Source organism: Melanerpes formicivorus, unplaced genomic scaffold (genome assembly GCF_026170545.1).
Source record: "Melanerpes formicivorus ecotype bairdi unplaced genomic scaffold, bMelFor1.0.p_v2 SCAF_41, whole genome shotgun sequence".
Classification (NCBI taxonomy): Eukaryota; Metazoa; Chordata; class Aves; order Piciformes; family Picidae; genus Melanerpes; species Melanerpes formicivorus.
In genome coordinates this window covers 4,714,586-4,733,449 of record NW_027142393.1, presented here as the reverse complement: position 1 = coordinate 4,733,449, position 18,864 = coordinate 4,714,586, and the positions used below count along the sequence as shown (strand labels likewise).

Genomic DNA, 18,864 nt, shown 5'->3' with positions numbered 1-18,864 from the left:
GCGTGAGGAAAGAGTCAGAGCAGTTAGCTCAGAGCTTGCAATCATTGATTACAACTCTTTAGACAGCGGCCCAGGGCTAATTGGTCACCTCTAGGAACTGCAGGGTCAGACCAATGCTATTTGAAGGGAAGGGAAGGAGTAAATGACCGAAGCATCAGGCACAGGTCACGATCAAGCTGTCCCCCACAGCAGCCCCTCTGTCGTTACGTGCCCACCAGTTAAACACACCCAGGGCTCCAGCCTGGCGTGCTGGCTGCGGGCAGCCTCTGGCTTAAGCAATGTGCTTGAGCCTGGCCCGACTCCAATCACGTACTTTTGCATGACCTGCCGTCACTCCCCAGGATGAAGCCAGTCCTGCAGCGGCAGGTCCGTGCCTTGTAGCTGCTGCTGAGCAGGCAGATGTGCGAGCATCCCCCTGGCATCCCGGAGGGGTCCACTTCGCAGGCGTGGCTTCTGACTGCGGCCAGAGAAGGGCAGCAGAGGGCGGAGGCGTGGGAAGCAGGAGGGTGGCATGCACCAGCATGCAGAACGTTCAGAGAGGGGAGATAAAAAGGAATTGGTGTCACCATAGATCTTCCCTCAGAACACAGCTACAAAGGAAGTGGCTTTGTTAGGCTGATGCCCAAACCAGACAAGCAATCCAAAGGGCTGCCTTGGGACTACCCAGGCGTTCTGACTGCTGTGTGCCATCAGCCCGGTTTGGACAAGCTTTTACAGAGACTGTGCTGGGCAGCAGCCCCAAGGCAGCTGATGCTTTCCCCCTGTGCTCTTTGCCGCTTTGCTTCACTCAGTTGGTAGGCTGGGTGTCTGAGTGAATCTCGTGGCCGTGCAGACCACCTCTTCCTCATTTGACAGCACCTTTCTGGGCCAGAAACCACAGAACAGAACAAGCCTTGCAGCATCTCTCCACATTTGTGCAGCTGGGATGTAAATCCAGCTGAGAAAACCAAAGAATTCCTTGCCCTTGATTTCATACTTTCAAATGCAAGGTGGTAAATTAGCAGACTCATGGATGGATGGCAGCAGACATCTAACAATATTAAAGTTCCTCAGATCTCTAGGGGGAAGGGCCCTCAACCACCTCCCTGGGCAACCTGTTCCAGCCTTCCACCACCCTCATAGTAAAGAACTTGCTCCTAACATCCAATCTAAACCTGCTCTTCTGCAAGCTCTGAGTGCATGGAGCCCAAAAGCTTGCAGACCAGGGCTCTCTGGTGCTGCATGCTCAGGGACCAGCTGCAGGAAGGACTCAGAGGTGCAGGCAAACCAGCAGCAAGCACTAAGGAAGCTGTGCAGATGAAGGGGCAACAGAGATTGTTGCCACAGGGACAAATTTTCACTGCACCTTTCTATACATGGATTTTTTGCCCCCCCTGAGAGAACCTTTTTAAACACACATCCACCTGATCTCTGGTTTTGCATCTCCTGAGAAGAGGAAATTTGCCCTTACCTGCGGTTTGAGTTCTCTTCTGGTAGGCACGGATCTCTTTAGCATTGTCAAGGCTGGCAAGAGCCTGAACATCTGTGCCATTGTATCTGTTGATTTGCAAGAGGCTGAGGTTATCTGAATCAAATGTATAGAAATAGCTTTCAAATACTGCCAAGCCACAAAGATGCCTAACCTGGGGACAAAAGAGAAACAACAAGAGAGAAAAACCACATATTTTTAGCAGACTATTAGAAGCATGTCTATGGTTTGTAAACATCCAACATCACTGTGAGTTCGTTGCATGCTAAAAAGACTATTGAGTGTGCTGATAAAGGTTGGTAAATCATAATGCTGCAAGTATAGTTCACGTTCCTTAAAGTCAGTTTTTGGAAGAGCTCTCTACAAACCAAAATGAATTGACCCCCTGAATTCCCCAGGTTCTCTTTTACAGCAAGAAAAACAAACAAATCAAATCCTGCATACTTGTTTTAGTCTTAATTGATATCAACTAGTAATAGCCAAGTTATCAATATACATGAATGATGTGAAAAATTAATGAACAAATAAATGTAGATATGCAAAGCTCCATTGACAGTCCTAAGGGGGCAGGGAACAGGGCTCCCAAGGGGGCAGGGAACAGGGCTCCCAATGTGGGGCACGGGAACAGGGCTCCCTAGGGGGCAGGGAACAGGGTCCCAGGAGGGTATTGAATTCTTCTTTTTCTTTCTTATGTTCTAGTGCAAGTCAGTGGAGGATATACCCCTGAAAAATTGCCTAAGCAAATAAATGAGCAAGCCCTGAGCTGTGCTTCCCTCGTGGTGCTGCCTCTGAAGCTGGCTGCGGTGACACAGTGCCGCTCGGAGCCCAACAGGTGAGTTCCCAAGGGGTAAGAACTCTGCGCTGTGCCTGGGCACACTGATGAAAACACTGACCCAGCTCCAGGTAAACAGCTCAGACACAAAGCATTCCACAAGCTAGAGGCTGTGCTGGGTTTATGGATCTCGACAATGCAAAACCCTCTCACTGGCAAGTTTGAAAGCTGAACAAATGTGAGCAAATTTGCTGGCAGATGTTGAGATCTCCACAGGCTTCATCAATACATTGCTCACCACAGAGAACTGACTGAGCTCCAGTACTTCCACAGGCAGACAGGCATCAACCAAAGACAAAAATCCAAACAATTAGAACCCCCCTGCCAGGCATCAAATATTTCAGAGTATAGAATTAACCAGGTTGGAAGAGACCTTTGAGATCACTGAGTCCAACCTCTCACCCAACACCATCTGATCAACCCAACCATGGCACCAAGTGCCTCAGCCAGGCTCTTCCTAACCACCTCCAGTGATGGTGACTCCACCACCTCCCTGGGCAGCACATCCCAATGGCCAATCTCTCTTGCTGGGAAGAATTTCTTCCTCACATCCAGCCTGAACCTCCCCTGGCTGCCTCCTCTCCTCCTGTCACTGCTTGCCTGGGAGCAGAGACCAACCTCCCTTTGCCCTTACCCACAGATAAAATAAAACACAAACTAACCAAAACTAAGCTAAAAGGATAAACCAAACCAACAAACAACTTGGGAAAATATAACAATAGCCATTAAAAAAAAACCCAACAACTATTAACAAGAAAATAAACCAAGCTTGAAAACATGACACCACCATTGGCAAAAATGAAATACAAAGTTAAAACAGAGCTAATCTGAAAATAAATAAATAAAATAGACATACATAAAATTCAGAAGCCTTTCAAAATTAATTAAATAAATAAATAGAAATAAAATTAAGAAGCCTTTAATAAATAAATAAATAAACTCAATACAATGAAGCAGCCCTTTAAGATTAAATAAATAAACTATAAAACAGAACCAAATAAAATGAAGAAGCCTTTTAAAATGAAATAAAGAAATAAACTAAGCCCCAGAACATTTTTTCAACAACTGAAAATTGTATAACAAAAATGGATATATATAGAGAGAACTTCAATACCACTAATCCTACAATGGCCAGTCAAGTGGGCAGGGGGAGGTACATCAGGAAGTGAAGAGAATCCCCCTTTGCGTCTCCGTTTGGGAGGGAGAGAGGAGCGGCACGTCTCCCGGGGCAGCGGTGCAGCTCCCTGCCCAGCCTGCCAAGCTCTTTGCTAGCTGCTTCTGACAACTGATTGCTTTTCCCAAGCACCCACTCTGGAACACTACCTGAGCAAACAGCTCCCCACCCTTCTAGTTCCCAGGGCTGCCATTCCCCAGGAGCTGGGTCAAACTGGGCAGCAGGGGTGTTGGCTGGCTAGGCAGGGGACCCAAAGTGGCTTCTGTCAGCTTTTCTGCCTGTGTTTAGGTGGCAGTCATGCCAGCCAGCTGTGTGCTGGTGAGCAGCTGGAAGCAGGCACAGCATGAGAGCACAACAGGTGAAAGGTTTGCTCTGCCTGCTCATCTTTACACACTCTGTTTCACCTCAGGCAGCCAGGGATGGAAACATGGCAGCTACAGCAGCTCTGTGTGTCCAAGGAGCTACCAGGTTTGGCCTTTGCCAGGCACACAACCCTCACGAGTGCCAGGAAACCCTTCCCTTCCCTGCTGCCTGCAAGCTGAAGCAACTCTAACTGACCAACTCCTGCTCAAAGCCTCACACTGTCCCAGCAGTTGCATTTATGACTCTCAGCACCTGGCTCAGCTGGGCAAAGCATCACTGCCAGCAACACAGGTTGATGGGACCCCAGATTGGCCTGAACAGGTGACTAGATTGGGCTGTTCTCTTTCTTTCACATTCCTGAGCTGGCAAGGACATCTTGCCATTCATAATTTCCCCCCAGTACTTGTCCATTGCTCTGTATTTTCCCTCCTGAAGTCTGTGGTCTATCATGGGTCTGATATCCATCATAAAGTTAGTTTGTAAACTGACTCTCTCCTGTTTTGCTGCCTTGGCTCTGGCAGATACCAGCTGGTGGCTTTTGCTTAGCTGTTGCTGACCTTGAATGCTTGTTGCAGTAAAGTACCAACAGCCTGCCCTCTGCTCTTCTCTCTTTTACCTTGTGCAGGAGGAAAGGAAGCAGGGAGGGCAGAGCTGTGGGCAACCCCCTGGTTTTGCCCAGGGGGGGTTGGGGGTGTGTGTGTTCTTGTGCTGTTTGTACCTTGTACATGTGTGTATATATTGAATATTCTGTACACATTCATTGCATACCACATTCTGGGTTGTAGTTTGGCTTGCAAATAGAGCTTCATTTGCACCCATCTGAGCTAGTCTGGCAATGCTGTGTAGGGGCACAATTTCAACCCTCCACAAAGTCTTTCAGGATGGGGAGTGTGCCTCAGGGGGTGTGCTGTCAAGCAGAGGTGGGGTGGAACCTGGTCTGCAGGTGGCAAAGCACATTCAGTTGCAAAGACAGCAAAATATGCAGAAGGACCTTTTGGTTTCTAATGCTTTTCAACTCAAAAGCAAAACACAAAAGCCCCTGGGGTTACTGCAGCTGTTTGTGGTAGGTTTAGGCTGTGCCTAGAAAACTCTGCCCAGGTCTTGAACAGAAAGTGGCAGAATGCAAAGAACTCACCACTGGGTGTAAAGAGGGAAATAATGCTAAGGTGTAAATAATCCACTGGACAGGAATGTGACAGACTTAGTTGTGCACACTAACCCTCCCCCTTTCCCTTTGCTCCAGCAGATACTAGCTCTGGCTGCTGCTGGCTCTGCTGTGGTCCTTGTTGTGGTTAAATACTAACAGCAACTCTCTGCTCCTTCTCTTGTCCCATGCACAGGGGGAAGGGGCAGGGAAGGGGAAGCTATTGGTAGCCCCCTGGTTTTGCCCAGGGGGGCTCTTGTGTTGGATGTGTATTGTACATACATGTAAATGTTGTATACTTTGCACACATTCACTGCATTCCCTATTTCTGGATGGCAGTTTTGCTTGTAAATAGAGCTCCATTGCTTCCCCTCCGAGCTGGCCTGGCAATTCCATCTTGGGGAGGGACATTGCCCCCCACCACACCCTTAGCATTAGGCAAGTTTGTTTGCTGACATCATGGTTTTTTCACTGGTTTGCAAGCAAATACCCACCTGTCTGCCTGCCATGACTGTGTGCCTCTTTCTCCCTTGGTAGTCAACAACTTCCAGGCTCTCCAGATAGGTGTCCAGCCAGTACACACACTTATTGATGAGGTCTAGTGCCAGAGCTGTTGGCTGCTCGATTTTGGAGTCCACCACCCAGGTCCTGTTCGTCCCATCCATGTCACACCTCTCCACCTTGGCAGCACTCCCATAGTCTGTGAAGAACAGCTTCCTGTGGGAAGAAAGGAAGAGGTTGTGAGCTCCAGAGGGTGAGAGCAGAGAGCAAGGCTGCTGGTGGCTCTGTGCACAGTGGGTTTGTGCTCTTTGTCCTGGCAGCAGGTCCTTCTCTCAGTACCCCCTGCAATAAGAAGCTGTGTGAGATGACAAAGAAAGAGTTGTTGGCCATGGGAATGTGCTGCCCAGGTGGAGTCACTGTCCCTGGAGGTGTTCAAAAAGGGACTGGACATGGCACTTGAAGCCATGGTTTAGTAGTCATGAGGTGTTGGGTGACAGGTTGGACTTGGTGATCTTTGGGGTCTTTTCCAACCTTATTGATTCTAGGATTCTATGAATTCCCCCCCAAAACCACCCTGTCCTCAACACACTCACAGGCAGACAGAATTTCCTTTCATATGGAGCACACAGAGGTTCTAAACTTATTTCCCCACACCACAGGTACACCAAGTAATACTTCTCCTGTGAATGGATGGTGTGAGTAGGGACAGAGACCACATCACCATCTCCAATCTCTCTTTACCCATTACTCACTCAAAATGGCAAGCCAGCTACCAACAGCACAGAGTGGCAAACCCACTGAGCCCCTGCCTGCTCTGGGGGATGATCCACTGCATCTGGGGGCAACAAACACAGCAAGCCACACTCTCAGGGTTTGGAAAACACTTCTAAAGAACAGAAGGCTGAGAGGGGATCAGATCAATGCCTATCAATACCTGAGGGGTGGGGGTCAGGAGGAAGGTGCCAGGCTCTGTTTGGTGGTGCCCAGGGACAGCACAAGGAACAGCAGGGACAAGCTGGAAGCCAGGAGGTTGCACCTGAGCATGAGGAGACACTGCTGTATGGTGAGGGTGGCAGAGCCCTGGAGCAGGCTGCCCAGAGAGGTTATGGAGTCTCCTGCTCTGGATGTCTTCCTGTGTGCCCTGCCCTGGGTGACCCTGCTCTGGCAGTCCAGAGTGAATGTTGCTAAAACTACATTGAGGATCAGGATTTCATTTTCCAAAGGAAGTGAATTACCTCCTGATTGTCATCACTAATGAGGAGAGCATTGGACAGCAGATAAACCTGGAGAGGTTTTTGTATTAAAGAGCAGTCATTTACAGCCTTGCAGCCTCACACACATTCAGCAGCCTGCTATGTTTGGAAAGAATGCTTGCTGAAGTGCCAGTGAGAGGCATATCCTTTATCGTTATTAAAATGTCCCAGAATGGCTCAGGCTGGAAGGGAGCTCAGAGCTCATCTCCAACCTCCCCACCATGCCCAGGGACACCTCTCAGCTACACTCAGCTGCTCAAGGCCTCATCCAGCCTGGCCTGCAACATCCCCAGGCAGGAGGCAGCCACAGCCTCCCTGGGCAGCCTGGGCCAGAGGCTCAGCAGCCTCCTGCTGAACAACTTCTTCCTCAGCTCCACTCTAACCCTGCTCTGCCTCAGCTTCAAACCATTCCCCCTTGGCCTGTCTCTAGACACCCTCAGCAAAAGTCTCTCTGCAGCCTTCCTGCAGGATCCCTTCAGGTCCTGGCAGGCAGCTCTGAGGTCCCCCTGGAGCCTTCTCTTCTGCAGGCTGCACAGCCCCAGCTCCCTCAGCCTGTGCTCACAGCAGAGCTGCTCCAGCCCTTGGAGCATCTTTGTGGCCTCCTCTGGACTCTCTCCAGCAGCTCTGTGTCCTCCTCCTGCTGGGGACACCAGAACTGGAGGCAGGATTGGAGGTGAGGTCTGAGCAGAGCAGAGTCCAGGGGCAGAATCCCCTCTCTTGCCCTGCTGCCCACGCTCCTCTGGCTGCAGCCTTTATTATTGTACACAGTAGAATACTTCTGAAATGCAATGCATGTGCAGGCCTGTTAAGCATCTGTATTTTCCCCCATGTGTAGAACACTGAAATTTAGAAGAAAAAAGCCATAATCCTTGCCAGTGTTAGAGGCAGTAGAATTATCTCCATCATTCTATGCACAGCAGCTGTCAAATGCCAAAATGAATTGATCACAGGATCATAAAACAGGGCTTGAAAAGAATCTGAAAGGTCATGCAGTCCATCAGCAGGCCTTAAGGCAGAGTAAACTTTACCTGCAACGTTCCTGAGGGACAATTCCACTCCTGACAGGGATTTCTATTCACCAAAATCATTTGAATTCTTGTCCTGTCCTGCATTGCAATTCTGTGTTTCAGCTCTACTGTAAGAGCATTTTAAAGCTCACACACTCAACATTCAGGTTCATCCAAAGCTCAATGTGCAGAGCACAGCTGATGTGCACCATCACAATGATGTCTGCAAAGCAAATGTTTAGTTAGGACGGAAAACAGCCCCAAACTGTGTTTATCTCTGCACACACAGAGAGAAACGCTGTGTGGAGCTCCTCTGCAGCACCAAGGTCAACACCTGCTACACTGCGCTCCTTGGGATGTTACAGGCACTTTGCTCAGCCTGTGCTGCTGGGGATTCCAGGGCAAGAGTCTTTGTCTGGCAAGATTCAGTGAGGCAAGAGGGCTCATTTGGCAGATGTGACCGTTTGAGGCTGTGCCTTTAAGAAAGGGACACTGTGAGTGACTCAACCCGCGACAGCAGACACGCCGCCCAATGGGTTTGCTGTGTCAGACAGCAGAACACTGGGTCTTAGTCATCCTTATAAGTATCTGAAGGTTGCATGACAAAAAGAAGGGGCCAGGCTCTTCTCGGTGGTGTCCTGTGATAGGACAAGGGGAGATGCAAACAGACTGGAACACAAGAAGTTCCACCTCAACCTGAGGAGAAACTTCTTTGCTGTGAGGGTGGCAGAGCCCTGGAGCAGGCTGCCCAGAGAGGTTGTGGAGTCTTCTGCTCTGGAGACTTTCCAACCCCCCCTGGATGTGCTCCTGTGTGCCCTGCCCTGTGTGCTCCTGCTCTGGCAGGGGGGTTGGACTGGGTGATCTCTGGAGGTGCCTTCCAGCCCCTAACACTCTGTGATTCTATGATCAGGCACATACACACATAAATAGATAAACTCACTGGCTACAGAGACCTAAAGCTTGACTTCAAACTGACTCTATCTGATTGCTCAGTGCAGAGTATTCTTACAGAAGCATTACCAATCCTAGCTGATAGCACAACACAGAGCGAGACAGAAGGCAGAAATAACACTGATTTGTCTTTTACAACTACATTCTCCCTTCAGATTAGGCAAGAAATAAAGGGCTTCTATGTCAATAACAGCCAGACAGAGAAGAGTGTGTCTAATTGAAGCTGCTTCTGCAGCTTGCAGGGATGGGGAGGTCATTTCTTTGTTGTCTAAGCATTTGGTTTACATTAACATCATTTGTAAGTGACATTCTTTTCATTTCAAAAACCATTCCTCTTCTCCTGGAGCCTGGCAAGAATAAAACTTCATCTCCTACTGGAGAGGTAAAAGCCAGAACAAGAAAGGAGTTTGCCTAACTGCTCCTCTATGATCAGAGTGCTGTGGAAATTAGATTAAGAAAATGAAATGCTCTCCCATGTAATCTCCAAATGCAATTCTGTATTCAAATACTAATGCAGGGTTCTTAGAAGGAGGTTTGAATCAGACCTGCATTCACACCACGAGAAGCTGACCCGCCACTGCACTGGATTTGCTTTGCCTGGGCAGCTCTCAAGGGTACACTGCAGTTGTATTTATTTCAGCTCAGGACTAACTTCTGTGCTCAGAATCAGTACTAGATTTGCCCATCCCTCTCAGCAGAGGGTGGTGACATCTTTTACCATTCCACAGAGCAACCTCAGCAGGGATACTGACCACACACAAGTCCTTGTACAGCCAAGCACTGTGTGCAGCACTGACCTTGAGGGACCAGCCCTGGCAGGGACAGGGAGAGTATCACAGTATCAGTCAGGGTTGGAAGGGACCACAAGGATCAGCTAGTTCCAACCCCCCTGCCATGGCCAGGGACACCCCACACTAGATCAGCCTGGACAGAGCCTCATCCAGCCTGGGCTTAAACACCTCCAGGGACAGGGCCCCAACCACCTCCCTGGACAACCCATTCCAGGGCTTCACCACTCTCATGGTGAAGAACCTCCTCCTCACATCTAGCCTGAATCTCCCCACCTCCAGCTTCATTCCATTCCCCCTAGTCCTTTGCTCATTTCAGAAGAAGAGGACACAGTCTCAAGCTACACCAGGAGAGGTTTGGGCTGGATGTTAGGACAAAATTCTTCCCAGCAAGAGGATTGGCCCTGGGGATGTGCTGCCCAGGGAGGTGGTGCAGTCACCATCACTGGAGGTGTTTAGGAAGAGCTTGGATGAGGCACTTGGTGCCATGGTTTAATTGATCAGATGGTGTTGGGTGACAGGTTGGACTTGATGATCTCCAAGGTCTCTTCCAACCTGGTTAATTCTATTCTCTTACAGTCCAAGAGGAAGAACACTGAGGCTGCCATAGATTAGTAAAAACTCTGTCACTAAAGAGAACTTTATTAAGCCTGCTCCCTTTTGCAACCTATAAAGATGCACAGAGACTGTGAGTATTCTCCTAGCTCTCCCAAACCATCCACAGCCCATGACTTGCCCACTGCTGCTCAAGAACAAACAGCACCACCTTCTTTGCCAGGTCCATTGCAAGCATCCTCTACTACTCTGCTTTCAAACTTCTTCAACTCACAGAAGTTCTTTGTTGGTTTGATCCAATGTTGCATCCAGAAGCTCTTCCAGAATGGTTTCATTGCTGTTCCAGCAGTTTAAACCCTACATCTGAGAATTAGGGCTTGTAGTGGTAGGATGAGGGGAAATGGCTTTGAGCTTGAGGAGGGCAGATTTAGACTGAAAATCAGAGAGAAATGCTTCACAGTGAGGGGGGAGAGACACTGGCACAGGTTGCTCAAGGAGGTCATGGGTGGCCCCTCCTTGGAGGTGTTCAAGGCCAGGTTGGATGAGGCCTTGAGCAATCCTGGGCTAGAGGGAGGTGTTCCTGGCCCAAGGCAGGGGGTTGGAACTGGATGATCTTTAGGCTCCTTCCAATCTAAACCATTCCATGAACTAATGATACCTTGTGGGCTGAACTACACCTGCTGAGTTCTGCAGCACATTTGGCTTAAGCAGCTCTTTCCACCTGCCCTCCCCTCTCAAGGTATCTCTAGACGGCAATCCTTTCACTCTCTAGCAGCTAGGGATAAGCACAAAAGCCAGCCTTAGTCAACTCAAAAGACAGGGTCTTGATGCTGCTCTTTTGTGCAGTGACTCCAAGTTTAGGTCCTGTTATGAAACAGGGATGGTCAGCAGTGGATGCACTGTTCAGAGAGGAGTTCATCGGTCCTGCAGCTTCCCTGCCTCAGCTGGAGATTCAGCCATCACTGGATGACATTTGCTGTTCTCACAGCTCTATTACACTGCTGATTTGCAGTCAGCCTCTCACCAGCTATCACACACATCCTCCCCTTCTGCCCACTTCCCAGCCTTTAGCCAGCTCTCTCCAGCCTGGGCCATACAAGGCATTTCCTAACAGCTTCAGCCTGACAGAGTTACGGCTGGAGATTTTCCAGCAAGAGTTTGTTTCCATCAAGGACACCACAAAGAATGTTCCCTCCCCACCTGAGCAACAAAGTCTCTGTACCAGGATCCCCTCCTTCACAAACCCACTGCCTGAAAGCAAACAAACAAACCCCAAACCCAACCCCCCACGGGAAATGCACACTGCCAAATAAAACTAATGCCAGGAGAGCTCCAGCATGAGACAGAGTGAGCGTGAACCTCCCAGGCCCTGTCCTCATACCAGTGGTCACAAATTCATCTTTCCCTCATTACCAGGCTTTGAAAACACTCAAGGAGGGCCTTCAAAAAAGACCTTTCTCCTGCCAAAGACCTCTGTCCTCAATGGAAACTTCCTTTCAGATCCCAACAGTCACCACCTTAGTGCAGCTGCCAAACACTGTTTGCCTCCCTGATCGCCATTGGTTTTGTTCAGCAACTTCTCTCTTGCCATTCCCTTTGGTTTCCCAAGATCTCAGGCTCTGCATTCCTAACTCACTTATTCAATTAGCTGAGACAGGAATTACTTTTCCATGCAAGGCTACCTTTGGATGATGGAAATCTCTCTGATGCATGCAAGATGCTAAATATTGCAGAGCACAATGGCAAACTTCACATCTCTACAACTCTTGGGCAAAACCCCCAACCCCCAACCCCCCCTCATGTGTGGAGCAGTACCAGAAGGTACCATGAAGAAGCTCCCAGTGTTTCCCTGACACATGCAGTTAAGTGTATTCACATGTCTTGATTATTTAGCATTTATTTCCTTCCCCAGCCTCTCATTTTCCTTTGAGAAAGAGAGAGACATTTGTTACCATGTCCAGAAGCTCATCTGTCCATCTGCCTGGCCTCAGACTCCAAACTGCTCCCTGTGTAGCTCACAAGCCAGCCTATTCCCACTTCTTATTGCTCCTTTAATTCCCTGGCTGGCTTTTAAACCTCAAGTGCTCCTTCAGGGGGCCTACAGAAGAACAATGTCTTATTGCACAGGCACTTCAGTCCCTTCTGAGAAGCAAAACAGAGTTTCAAGCATGTCCAAACAGGACAGAGGTAGAGAAAATAAACCATCACACAGTGTGGTGTGGTTGAAGAACAAATGCAAGAGTGGAGGTGAAATGGACTCAGGTACCACAGCATTCACAGATGGATCCAAATTCCACCCCCTGCCTCTTCTGCAGAATGGAATATTCAGCATCCTATGCATTCCCTAAAGCTCTTGTGTTAACCCTGCTGACAACATGACCCAGCCTGTGCCAGCTGCCACACAGCAATCCAATGGCAATGCCAGGGAAAAGAGCAACTTTTGCCTCTCCATTTGTTTCTCTCTTCCTCTGGCCTTTTCTTATCAGAGATAAAGATGTGTCAGCAACCCTGGATGTGTTTCAAGGTGGTTTGGATGTGGTGCTTGGGGTTATGGTTTAGAGGTGAACCCTGTAGAGCAGGGTTCTGGGTTGGACTTGGTGATCCTGAGGCGCTCTTCCAGCCTGACTGTTTCTGTGATGCTGTGTTACCGTAAGAGCTACTTGGGGAGCTAGAGGCCAAAGGTTACAAATGCACATTTAAAGGGCAGTACCTTCTACCTCAGCTGAAGAACCAGAAGGGATGTGCCTCTGATATATTTACAGCTTGATCTCGAGAAGCGTGGCATTTGCTGGGGCAGCTTTTGAGGGGAAGGATGACAGAGAGCATGGCAGCTCACTGAGCAAAGCCAACTGCACTGCAGTATTGCTGGAGGTGAATCACAGCACACACAGAAAGAAGGCTCTGCAGACAAAGGTGGACCTGACCTATCCAGCTTGAGGTAGAGTAGTTGATAGCACACCTCAACAGGAGCTAAGAGTAGAAAGAAGAGTATTTATTGGCAGAAAGTGCACTGGAAGGATCATTATCAAGGCAACACTGCACAGATTTGCTGATTTGGGGGGAGGGGAGGGACAAACCAGAGACCTTTCACTAATATAGAAGAGGCAATTCGTGTAACAGAAGTGAGGTGCAACCTGATCAGTTTAAAAGCCAAGGAGAAGACCCTTGGCAGTGAGTGGCACCAGCCAGGTACACTGTAGGACACACTGGAAGATAACTACAGCCATTGGGGAATGTTCTGCAGAGGAGGGGATCAAAACACCCCACTGAAAGGACTGCTACAACAATCTGTTGGATTCTCCCCTTCTAACCCCAAGCAGAAGGCATCAGGTGATCTACTTTAGTCACAGGAGGGATCTGATTTCTCCTGCACTTGACCACAATGCATGTGATTTGATTTAATTTACATAATAATTAGTTAATAGGAGGCTTTAGAGCTTGGTCCAGGAATATTTTCCCCTCTGCTGGTGCTTGAGTTGATTACTGGGTTCAGTAGCTTTCATTTTAATCTGCATCTACATCAAAATAAGTCAGCCACACTCAGGTTTGGCCCCATCTCTGGTAGTTAATGAGCCATGGCCCTAGGGCTGCCAGACAAATCTTGGGCTGCTGAAGAAGGTTCCTTGGTCAGACACCCACAGCTACAGCAATCCCCAGGTCTGGGGCAATATTTTCTTCAGGACAGAAATGTAGAGGAAAAAAATATATGGATTTGGGCATTTGGATGCAGCACCACCACCTTTCTACCACCATGGAGCATCCTCTACCTCAAGGATAATCCCTGGAGGTGTTTGCAGCCAGGCTGGATGTAGCTGTGAGCAACCTGCTGTGGTGTGAGGTGTCCCTGCCCATGGCAGGGGGTTGGGACTGGCTGAGCCTTGAGGTCCCTTCCAGCCCTGACAGTTCTGTGATTCTATGATAATTTACCTTTATAAATCCATGCTGGTTCAGGGGGGCTGGAAACTGCAGCAATATGCCTTGATTTCTGTAGCTTTGGAAGGTACTACAGTGGGGTTGGATGATTTCAGGTTTTGTGCCACATAGCAGTGAAATTCTGCTCCAGCTCCTCTGGGATGTCTGCAGCGTGAGGCAGGACATATGTTCCAAATGCTCCTAGGATTTTGCAATCCTAGCCATGATTGCATAAGAGTGAACCAAGAATGGTTTCTTCTCAGAGGGCTGCAGATTTAGTGCAGGCAGGAAGCAGCACAGAGCTGAGCTGCAGATAAAAGTAAACCCCAGTGAAGACCACCCCGAGCCAAGCTCCAGTCGCTGTGGCACAACACAGGCAGCAGCAGCCACAGCTCAAACCAAAAGCCTTGAGGGGGACATTTGTAATGGAATAACTTCCTCTCTCTCTATGGAAATCACCAGTTCAAGCCAGGCTTTGCTTATTTATGGGCACAGGGATGGCAGCCTGAGCAGCCAGGCCTGAGCAGCCCTGAGTTTGGGGGTGTATTGAAAGAAGAGTAAATCTGCTTCCCTGCTGAAGTAGCTGCAGCTTGCCATGACCTATGGATTTCTGACTGAGCAGAGCAGAACAGCATGGGGGGAAAGGCAAAAAACCTGCAACTGGATTGATGTTTTTCTTCTCTTCCTTCCCCCTCCCCCACCCCCATCTACAGAAATATGAGAGGATAAAGCTAAATTGGTTCACCATCAGCAGGACCCCCTGCCAACATAATTTCCTTGCAGACAGAGAAATATGCATTTGGAGAGGTGTTATAAAGTGAATGGAATGTGGTAATTCAGGCCTGGGAGCTGTTAGGTTGCTATCACTCTGCTATTGTTTTAGGCTATCAAAACACACTTCTGCATGGAATTGCTCAAGTTTGATTCTTTCCACTCTAACCCTGCTCTGCCTCAGCTTCCAACCATTCCCCCTTGGCCTATCTCCAGACACCCTCAGGAACAGTTCCTCTGCAGCCTTCCTGCAGGATCCCTTCAGGTCCTGGCAGGCAGCTCTGAGGTCTCCCCAAAGTCTTCTCCAGGCTGCACAGCCCCAGCTCCCTCAGCCTGTGCTCACAGCAGAGCTGCTCCAGCCCTTGGAGCATCTTTGTGGCCTCATCTGAGCTCACTCCAACAGCTCTGTGTCCTTCTCCTGCTGGGGACAGCAGAACTGGAGGCAGGATTGGAGGTGAGGTCTCAGCAGCAGAGTAGAGTCCAGGGGCAGAATCCCCTCTCCTGCCCTACTGCCCACACTGCTCTGGCTGCAGCTCAGCACTCAGCTGCCTGCTGGGCTGCACAAGAGAGCAAATACATTTTCTGTTTCACAGTCTCACAGTATCACCAAGGTTGGAAGAGACCTCAAGGATCATCGAGTCCAACCTGTCACCACAGACCTCTTGACTAGACCATGGCACCAAGTGCCACATCCAATCCCCTCTTGAACACCTCCAGGGATGGGGCTCCACCACCTCCCTGGGCAGCACATCCCAATGACGAATGACTCTCTCAGTGAAGAACTTTCTCCTCACCTCGATCCTAAACCTCCCCTGGCACAGCTTGAGACTGTGTCCTCTTGTTCTGGTGCTGGTTGTCTGAGAGAAGAAACCAACTCCTTCCTGGCTACAGCCACCTCTCAGGTAGTTGTAGAGAGCAATGAGGTCACCCCTGAGCCTCCTCTTCTCCAGGCTAAACAATCCCAGCCATTTGGTCTACACAAGCAGTCATTGCCCACACAATGGAGCCTTCAGCTGGGTTCAGCTGTCCATGAGGATGTTTAGTCCCATATAGAACAGGAAAAGAGACAGCACCAGACAGGGCTGATCTTTATCTCAACACACAGCTTTCCTCTGGGATGAAGCAGCAAACCTTGCAGGCCTGGGAATTGCTCTGCTCTAATTGATGATTCCAATTGTGAACAGCAAGGATGAGGCACATGGGGCTCACCAAGAACAACAATAACAAACTATCCCCTCAAAATAGAACAGCTGAGCAAAATCAAATACAACAAGATTCTCATCCAGCCTGGCCTTGAACACCCCCAGGCAGGAGGCAGCCACAGCCACAGCCTCCCTGGGCAGCCTGGGCCAGAGTCTCAGCAGCCTCCCTGGGCAGCCTGGGCCAGAGCCTCAGCAGCCTCCCTGGGCAGCCTGGGCCAGAGCCTCAGCAGCCTCCCTGGGCAGCCTGGGCCAGAGCCTCAGCAGCCTCCCTGGGCAGCCTGGGCCAGAGCCTCAGCAGCCTCCTGCTGAGTATAGCAGCAACAAATCCAATTCCCACATCCATCAGAATTCAGTTCAGAGGTTTTGCCAAAGGATCAGAATGCAGAGCCATTTCTTCCTGAAATCCTTCTCCTCATAATAGTTTGAGGGTTATTTTAGCCCATCCACAAGAGAACAGTTAGGAAACACTCCTGAAGACCTGCACCTCAGCACACATCACACTCATACCTGCTTAACCCCATTTCTGTCTCAGTGCCACTCAATACCCTTTCAGTTAATGCTGTGCAATTACTTTGCACCACTGCTGCACAAAAACTGACTCATTTTCATTGTATTGGCCTTCCTTCTGAACAAAAGGAGGTTGTCTCAGTTGGGGAAGTTCACTCCCCATATAAAATGTGTAAGCAGTCAATCAGGTTTTACCTTTTGGGTCACTCCTGGGTTTTTTTACCATCAATAAATGCAAAGTCTTAATAACTGTCAACTTTCACTGTGAGACACATTGGAGAGGGATTCATTAAGAGGCCCAAACATTCCTATTTCAACTGTCAAGTCATTGCCATTCATCTGAAAAGTGACAGCCTCAGACTTAAATCAGAGGCAGGAAGGAGGAGGTGGATCCCGTTCAGACCACGCAGGACTTCCCCAGGAGTTACTCCAAGCTCATCAGAGGAACTGAGGATGAAGACATGTTGATCATCCCCAGTGCATCACCAAGCAGCTGTGCCAAACAGCTCTGCTGATCCACTGACAAAATTCAAGTTGCAAAGACACTCAAACTGTCACAGACCATGGTTTGCTCACTCAAAACGACTCTGATCATCAGAGCCAAGGAGGAGTCGCAAGTCACCATCGTATTGTAAGTACTGAATACACAAACAAGTCCTGCACCTGGGAAAGAGCAACCCCATGAGCCAGGAGAGGCTGGGGGCTGCTCTGCTGAATGGGAGCAGCTCCACAGAAAAGGAACTGAGGAGTCCTGGGGGACATTCAGGCTGGAGGTGAGGAGGAAGTTCTTCCCCATGAGAGTGGTGAAGCCCTGGAATGGGTTGTCCAGGGAGGTGGTTGGGGCCCTGTCCCTGGAGGTGTTTAAGCCCAGGCTGGATGAGGCTCTGGCCAGGCTGATCTAGTGTGGGGTGTCCCTGCCCATGGCAGGGGGGTTGGAACTAGGTGATGCTTGTGGTCCCTTCCAACCCTGACTGATACTATGATACAACAGGATGCCCATGAGCCAGCAATGTGCCCTGGTGGCCAAGAAGGCCAAGGGCATTAGATGGGGTGGATTAGAAGGGCTGTAGTGAGTGGGTCCAGAGAGCTTCTCCTGCCCCTCTGCTCTGGTGCAGCAGGCTGCCCAGAGAGGTTGTGGAGTCTCCTGCTCTGCAGACTTTCCAGCCCCACCTGGATGTGTTCCTGAGTGACCTGCCCTGGGTGCTCCTGCTCTGGCAGGGGGGTTGGACTGGGGGATCTCTGGAGGTCCCTTCCAACTCCTAGCACTCTGTGAAACCCCAAACTGCTCCACAAAGAGCCTTTTCTCTAGTTACATGACTGTGCCTTTGCCTCCATGTCATGCATCACGTGGTGATGAGTAGAGCTGGTGGGTTATTTTGAGTCATTCTGGGGATTAGCTGGCTAATTTCCACTGCTGCATATTCTATCAAACATACAAGATTCAGTGAAATAATCTTGCCACAGAAAATTAAACCACTCTTACTTCATGGGGAACTCGGGGGCTGCAAGCTTGGCCATCCTTCAAACTCAAGCAGAGAGATGTATTTTTAATGGGATCTTGTCATGATGATTATTCTGCTTTGAAGTCTTTCTGGAACAGCAAAATGCTGCCTCTTGACCATTGATCATATTTCTGCATTCTGCTCTGTGCTGCAGTTCAGGTAAAGATTTATTTCCAAAGCTTTAATTAGTGTTGTGCTGAAGCTCTTCCACAGAGAAAAACACAGCACCTGCCCCGAAACGGTTTCATTCCCCACAAGGTATTGTCACAAGCACTCTGCTGCTCCCCACACCCACCAAACCACATCCTCCTGGACGTGAGAAGAGGGAATTCTATGGATGACTTTTGAAAAAGATGGTTTGCTGGGGTTAGCTTTGGGTTTTGTTGGGGGGAGGGGGGGTTGGTGTGTTTGCTGGGTTTGGAGGTTGTGTTTTGGTTTTGAGAGGAGGGGGAGAAGTTTTCATTAATTGCTTGGTATTTGTAGTGAAAAGAGAAGGCAGAGGGGAGGAGAGGAGCAAAAAAGGACGAGAGGAGAGGTTCGGAGAGGAGAGGAGAGGTTCGGAGAGGAGAGGAGAGGAGAGGTTCGGAGAGGAGAGGAGAGGTTCGGAGAGGAGAGGAGAGGTTCGGAGAGGAGAGGTTCGGAGAGGAGAGGAGAGGAGAGGTTCGGAGAGGTTCGGAGAGGTTCGGAGAGGAGAGGTTCGGAGAGGAGAGGTTCGGAGAGGAGAGGTTCGGAGAGGAGAGGTTCGGAGAGGAGAGGAGAGGAGAGGAGAGAAGAGGAGAGGAGAGGTTCGGAGAGGAGAGGAGAGGAGAGGTTCGGAGAGGAGAGGTTCGGAGAGGAGAGGTTCGGAGAGGAGAGGAGAGGAGAGGTTCGGAGAGGAGAGGAGAGGAGAGGTTCGGAGAGGAGAGGTTCGGAGAGGAGAGGTTCGGAGAGGAGA

General features: G+C 49.6%; 1 protein-coding gene across 1 annotated transcript in view; it reads right to left on the bottom strand.

Annotated features, from left to right (window-relative positions):
- Positions 1-18,864, bottom strand: part of LRP1B (LDL receptor related protein 1B) — a 603,705-nt gene that overhangs the window by 249,107 nt on the left and 335,734 nt on the right. Inside the window, exons 8-10 of the mRNA XM_068158711.1 lie at positions 5,476-5,698; positions 1,451-1,622; positions 314-457 (exon numbers count right to left, since the gene is read on the bottom strand). Of these exons, the coding sequence (XP_068014812.1) occupies positions 314-457; positions 1,451-1,622; positions 5,476-5,698 (539 nt within the window). The remainder of the gene's footprint in view (positions 1-313; positions 458-1,450; positions 1,623-5,475; positions 5,699-18,864) is intronic.